General features: G+C 37.4%; 1 protein-coding gene and 1 long non-coding RNA gene across 3 annotated transcripts; both read left to right on the forward strand.

The window, feature by feature from the left end:
* Positions 1-1095: 1095 nt before the first annotated feature.
* On the forward strand, positions 1096-2163 carry LOC116182191 (jerky protein homolog-like). Its single transcript, XM_031502712.1, has 3 exons — positions 1096-1209; positions 1270-1731; positions 1786-2163. The coding sequence occupies exons 1-3, from the start codon at positions 1159-1161 to the stop codon at positions 2083-2085; spliced, it is 813 nt and encodes a 270-aa protein (XP_031358572.1). The 5' UTR covers positions 1096-1158; the 3' UTR covers positions 2086-2163.
* A 3102-nt stretch (positions 2164-5265) lies between these two features.
* LOC116182192 lies at positions 5266-6784 on the forward strand. Of its 2 annotated transcripts, XR_004147444.1 has the most exons (4): positions 5266-5903; positions 5961-6067; positions 6118-6236; positions 6290-6784. It is a non-coding gene; the product is annotated as an uncharacterized LOC116182192 (long non-coding RNA). The 2 variants fall into 2 exon arrangements; XR_004147445.1 differs by having other exon boundaries at positions 6118-6313.

Genomic DNA, 6784 nt, shown 5'->3' on the forward strand with positions numbered 1-6784 from the left:
GCATTCAGTGCATATAAGCAACTACTTTCCATGTATTCGGGGAAGAAGCTTCAAGAACTCGTGTTATTAGAAGAAAAATACAACAAACTGCATTTTCGAAGCCACTTTAATCCGTTACAGTTTGTGACCGAATTTGAAAATAGAATAGAGGAATTATAGAGTTTGGTACTACAGTAGACTCGCGATAACGTGAACATGCGTTTTAATGAACAACTCAGTAACATGAACACAACAATATTACCATATATATGCTTTATAGTATGAACACCAAAATCTCGGTGGTGTGAATTTTCTTACATATATATTATTGGTAGATTTTCTAACAAGAATACATGATCAAAATTGCACATAACCAGTCGCTTTGACGTTTTGATGGTGGTTACTTTACTCCGCACACGTTTACAAGTGAGGTTAGCTCAAGTTTTTTTCTAAAATGGTGAAAAGCAAGAAAAAGTGTTTAACGCTTTACGAAAAAGCCAAAATTATCGAAGAGCATAAAAAGGGCATGTGTGTCACGGCGTTGTCTAAAAAATACCACGTAGCAAAATCTACTATATGTTCTATTAAAAATAAAGAAGACAGAATTTTGAAAATTGTACATCAAAGTATTAAACCCGGTAAAATTCAAAAACGTACATTAAAAGAAGCAGAAAATCCGAAGTTAGAAAGATTACTTTATAAATGGTTTGTTAAACAACGTGAACGAAATTTGCCAGTTACAGGTGACATGATTAAACAAAAGGCTCTAGTTATACATAAGCAGCTCAATTCACAAAATGAAACATTTAACGCAAGTGATGGGTGGCTTCAAAAATTTAAATGGCGTCATGGAATAAGACTTCTCAAGATTGCAGGAGAGAAGTTGTCTTCTCAACCCGAGCTAATAAATCCGTTTACAAACGAATTAGCTAAGATTATTAAAGAGCTTGATTTAACAGAAAATCAAATTTACAATGCAGATGAAACAGGATTATATTGGAAACTTTTACCGGATAAGACTTATGTTGCACTACATGAAAAGACAGCCCCTCTGAAAATTGCGAAACAGCGAGTTGGAAATGCTAGCGCATAAATCTCTTAATTGGAAAAGCAAAATCACCTAGGGCGTTCAAGAACTTCCAAAATCCATTCGTGTACAAGAATACCAAGAATGCATGGATGACCCAAGATATCTTTAAACATTGGTTTTTCAAACAGTTTGTCCCTGAGGTAAAGAAATTTATTTTTTTACCCTTTTCGCGTAAATTGTAACAATCATTGTTCTTTTAGGTAACAGCGTTTTTAAAAAGCACAGGGTTGCCAGTGAAAGCTGTCCTCATATTAGATAACGCTCCATCCCATCCTTCAGCAGATGAATTAAAAACCCCTAATGGAGCAATTTTTACTATGTTTATGCCACCAAACGTAACACCATTAATTCAACCGATGGATCAAAATGTGTTGCGACTTACTAAGTTGTACTACAGAAAAAGCTTGTTGAGTTCTGTAGTGTCTAAAGGTGAAGGAGTTGCAGAGGCACTCAAAACAATAACTTTAAAGGACGCAATTATTCATCTACATAAGGCGTGGTGGAAGTTGGACCCTTTGATGATTACAAAATGTTGGAATCCTATTTTAGGTAAAAATGAAGACCAAGATAATATACCCTTAGCTACACTGCGGAAAACATGGACTAACGAAACTGAAAAACTGAATAATGACACTATTTGTTTGTTGGAAGCGATTGAACCCGTACGTTTTTATAGTAAACATTCCGTAGCATAGACTTCATTTTGCACATTTTAGGCCGAGTATACGCAACAAGATGTTGAAGAATGGAATAAGGACGTTATTGATAACGATGGTTTGGAAAGTGAAGATAGCGCTGATTCAGAAAATTCTGATTGTGAAGTGATTAGCACAGAAGAAAAAAAAATTTCGCATGTTGAGGTTCTTGAAGCGTTAAAAGCAGTTTCACAATGGTCCATTCAAAACCTTGTTGACGTAAGTGACATGGTAGCTCTAAAGAAAATAGAAGAAAAAGCTGTAATGTTAAATATAACCCAAAATAAAATTCAAACAAAAATTACGTCCTATTTTAAGTAGTATGTAGTCAATGTAGTGTATGTACTACCTTTTTTGTTAACTTTTTTTTTTTAATAATAATGCATTTATTTTACCATATTACGTACAAGTTTGTGTTTTTGTGTTGTTTTTACTTTTTTTGTATTACTTAATTATTTTTTAATAAATCTATGCACTTAATCAACTTTTATTTGTATATTTGAATCGGATATCTATAGTTTCGGTAATGTGAACATCTCGATTGTTAGAACACCTACAATTTTTTTTGTGTTCACGTTATCGCGAGTCTACTGTATATTTGATGAAGAGTTGTTAATAGCTCGATTTCTTGCAAAAATAGATGACCGATATATGGCAGGAAATCCATATTCTATTTTTTACAACATGATGAGAACACTACCAGAAAATCTCCGGAAATTTGAATATGTAAAAAGTCAATTCCTTGATGTAGATAACAGTCAATACAGGAAAAGCAAATTAACAGAATCTAATGGGTCAAGAAACAAAGTAAAAAGGTTCAAGAATGATCGTTCCGGTACCAGTGTATACACTAGGCCTAGTATGTCTAGCAATCTTCAAAATGTGAATCCCATAAAAAATAACCAGAAGCATGCCACGAAGATAGATCCCAAGAAGAAGATATTGTGGAGTGATCTTTATTCGAAGGAGGAAATTCTTAAACAACAGAAGATGAGCTCCGAAGAGAAGCGAAAGGTCCATTGTAAAAAATGCATACTATTTTAGCTAAATACAATCTAATACCACAGATCGCTGAACCTTATACTCCATTTACATGCAGCTCACTTCCGCGGCAGTGAGCAGCGAATTGGGCAGGGAAGTGAGCAGCGCGAGTATGTAAACATGCCACTCGTGCTGCTGCTGCCACTGCCGTACGCTCCCTTTCTTGGCGGTATTTGGAGCGGAAGTCAAAGGACTGGCAGCGCAAACTCCGACAGTCCGAGCGACCGTTTACATGCTGCCGCCAGCCTGCTCTGTTACGATGAATCGCCGTCATCCACCACCGTCTTCTGCGGCGTCGACGTCTTTTTTCTGTCACATTCATTTTTAAAATATTAGTGTAATTTTGCAAACTTAAAACACAGAGCGCTGTCGCTGCAACAATTTCCTCTTTCTCTATGACCGAAGAAATTAGACGTGCACTGAGCGTGGAGGGCTAAATGTGGGTGGAAGTTCAAGACAGGGAAGCGGGCAGTGTGAGTAGCAGTGGCAGTGGCTGCATGTGAATGCTCGATACTGCCGCAGAAGTAATCAGAGCAGGGAAGTGGGCAGCGCGAGTAGCAGCGGCAGTGGCTGCATGTAACTGAGGCATTACGCACATGAGCATAATGGAACAATTGAACGTTTAAACAGTAGAGGAACGTGTCCGATCTTTACTGTTGAATGCGGGTTTTCCACAATCCTTTTGGGGAATTGCAACACATTGTGCAACATATCTGTATAATATAACTCCTCATTCGGCGTTGAACTTTATTACACTCTACGAAAAAGCTTTAGACAAGCAGCCTGATATGAAATATATAAAAATATTTGGTTCGAGAACTTATATTTTTGATGATACAGTTCCAAAAGGTAAGAAAATGGCTCTTCGCTCCATAGTTACATAACTAGTAGGTTTTCGAGACACTGGATGTGTGGTTTATGAACCAAAATCAAAGAAAACAATAAATTGTTGTTCTGTAAAAATTGACGAATCAATACTATACAAAAATGATTATCCATCTAAAAACGATTCAACTAAGCTATTGTTTAATAATTTAGAGTTATATGATTCCATAAATACTACAAGTTTGAGCGGCTCAAGCACTGAGGTCATAAATAAAACAATTAATCCTTGTGCAATTTTAACCTGTAAGAATTTTTTCTTATTTTGATAAATATATTCATTCCTTCTGTGAGACTCAATTGACGTACTCTGAAGCAATGCAAGGTGAGAATAAAACACAGTGGGAGTTAGCAATTAGGGAAGAGTTAAATTCAATGGAAAAGCACAAAGTTTGAACTGTAGTAAAGCGCGAAGAAGGAATGCAAGTTGTTCCTGTAAAATAGATTTTTGGTATAAAAGAAAATGGCACATTTAAAGCAAGACTTGTAGCAATTGGTTGTAGGGATAATGAGGTGTACAGTGCAGTAGAGAAGGCCTCACCTACCCCTGCTGCTGTGGTCATAAGATGGATTTTTGCTTTTGTTTCCGTTTATAAATGGAAAATTTGCCAACTTGATGTTAAAACTGCCTTTTTACATGGTAAAATAGATAGAGAAAAATACATTATGTTGCCACAGGCTACAAAACAATATAATTCTCAATTTGTAGGCAGATGTAGTGTTAGGAATCTGTTCGGACGCGAACATTTTGTGCCGCGTGTAGTGTTAAGTGTCAAACTCGGCGAACCAATACTGGTGCCCGTTGTAAATATATCGAATAGAGACGTCTCGTTAAAAAAACTGCGGTATTGGTGCGTGCGGTGCCCTGCACTTTACGTTCAAATCCTAATCTTGCGTTGGAACACAAAGCGGATGCAACAAGCAAAGGTGTCGCCCTTAGACCTTAATATAGACCCCGTGATCTCGGAAGAAAGGCAGCAGCTCTTAGCCATTCTTTCCGAATACCGCTTTTCGGCCGATCTCAATGAGTTGGGCAAGGCCACCACCTTCGAAATGAAAATTCGTTTGCAAGACGATACCCCTTTTATGTATCGCCCATACCGACTCAATGAGAGTGAAAAAGTAAAATTGCGGGAAATGATTAGCGATCTGTTGGGTAGTGGCATCATCGAGGAATGCGATTCTCCCTATGCGTCGCCCATAGTGCTCGTGAAGAAAAAGAACGAGGAGGATCGCATGTGCATCGATTACAGAAAACTTAACAGCGTCACTATTAAGGACCGCCATCCCCTGCCGCGAATCGACGATCAGCTGAGCTTGTTGCACTCCAAAAGCTGGTTCACTTAATTAGACCTGATGTCAGGATATCATCAGATACCTATTGAGAATCAGTCAAAACAATACACGGCATTCGTAACGCCAGACGGGCAGTATCAATATAACCGCGTTCCGTTCGGATTATCCAATGCTCCGTCAGTGTTCGCGCGTATGATGAGCAAGCTACTACATTATATATATATATATATATATAACATATAAATAATGTACTTTTTGAACAGGAGCAACGTGTCCGGCATGTCGAACAACTACATTTCACTAATTCTCTGCAGGCAGTCATAATAGAAGGCAGGGAAGACCAGACCGGCAGCGTCCACTCTCCATGGTCCATCCCCATCCTTCTGGCTCTGGAATGTTGTCCATTACTGAGCACGCACGGCCCCATACTTGTCCTGCCTGGTACGTTTAGCGAAGACAATGCTGCCTTAATGCTTCTTTTGTTGGAGGCAAACTCTGGAGAGTGCGACTTTTTGAAGTAAATAGAAGTTTTCTAACATAATTGCCGGAAAAGTCTTCTGCGTCTTCAAAGTACAGAAGTGTAGTGGAGGTATAAGTACCCGTAAAGGGGTCCTATTTTTAGTTTATAGGTTTTTCTAATGATTATAATTATACTAGAAAACGACACCGAACGGGTACCTATATTAGTCTCTCTTTCCGTTCTCGCATAAAAGCTGATGAAACGGAAATATGTGTATATTAGGAAAATGTTAAGTTTACAGTTTAATAGTTACTTAACCTGGCTCCACATTTACACGGCGAACTAGAAAAACGGCGGCGTTGGCGTTGACTACCTATTTTATATATTATATATTTTTTGCAGTTTTAGATAACGCTTATGCCTACTAGCCCCATTGAGTACGCGTATTTCATCATGGCTGGTAGGCAAAATCAATTTTTTTTCCATTTCATCCAAAATTTAATAGATGCAATTTCAGATCAAGAAATTGAAGTTGTTTGCAGACAAAAGAGGTAAATATATCTTTAACCGTATATTTTTATAGAAAGGGAACTTCGCAAACGAATTATCGCCAATTATAAATCAGTAAGTACTTTACATGAATCCTGCCATATTGTTAATTTTCTACAATATAGGAGAATGTAGCAATAATTCGCGGTTTGTGGGTAATCCCCTCAACAATAAAAATGGAGGAAGGGAGGCACAAAAATATGTGGTTCCAGGTGACCTAGACAATACTTTTTGGATATTTTATGTAAGTAGCTAACCGCTTTAATGTCACGCTTCAATCTGTATTTATTCTTTCAGATCTAAATAAATACCTAATTTTGTTTTTGTTTTTCCTATACAGTCCTACACATGACTACCAGCATATTGGACGTTCTAGTTATTCCCTTACCTAAAATAATTTTGTTTTGTTTTGTTCCAATCCTGGATATGATAATAAATTGGAACTTGCCCCTAAGAATAGAATAAGTGCTTTAGCGATGATACGCTTCTATAATGCAGGTAACACGCATCACGTTATCGTATGCATAGGTATCAATCCCTATAATATCTATACATTTGCTAACCGGTTTGATTTCTCTGTGAACTCTTTCATAATTACAACAATCGAACGGCCTGCCTCACAAGACAAGTTCTCAGTTTTACCTTAATTTAGACAGATGGGGATAAAATAGTATTTATTATCAGAAAAAGTAGCGTCTAAATTCATAACATTCGGGGATGTTATGGTGTTATTCTACATTAATAGTTTGCATGGATCAGGCTACATATTCATTATTCAAACCACTCAATCGG

Source organism: Photinus pyralis, unplaced genomic scaffold (assembly GCF_008802855.1).
Source record: "Photinus pyralis isolate 1611_PpyrPB1 unplaced genomic scaffold, Ppyr1.3 Ppyr1.4_unclustered_Scaffold4123, whole genome shotgun sequence".
NCBI classification, from domain to species: domain Eukaryota; kingdom Metazoa; phylum Arthropoda; class Insecta; order Coleoptera; family Lampyridae; genus Photinus; species Photinus pyralis.

Excerpts from the sequence above, each read along its gene's own strand:
- LOC116182191 (XM_031502712.1), top strand. The coding sequence starts at position 1,159 with ATGACCCAAGATATCTTTAAACATTGGTTTTTCAAACAGTTTGTCCCT. Across the intron at positions 1,210-1,269 it reads TCAAACAGTTTGTCCCTGAG|GTAACAGCGTTTTTAAAAAG; the intron begins GTAAAGAAATTT and ends TTGTTCTTTTAG. Across the intron at positions 1,732-1,785 it reads TGTTGGAAGCGATTGAACCC|GCCGAGTATACGCAACAAGA; the intron begins GTACGTTTTTAT and ends TGCACATTTTAG.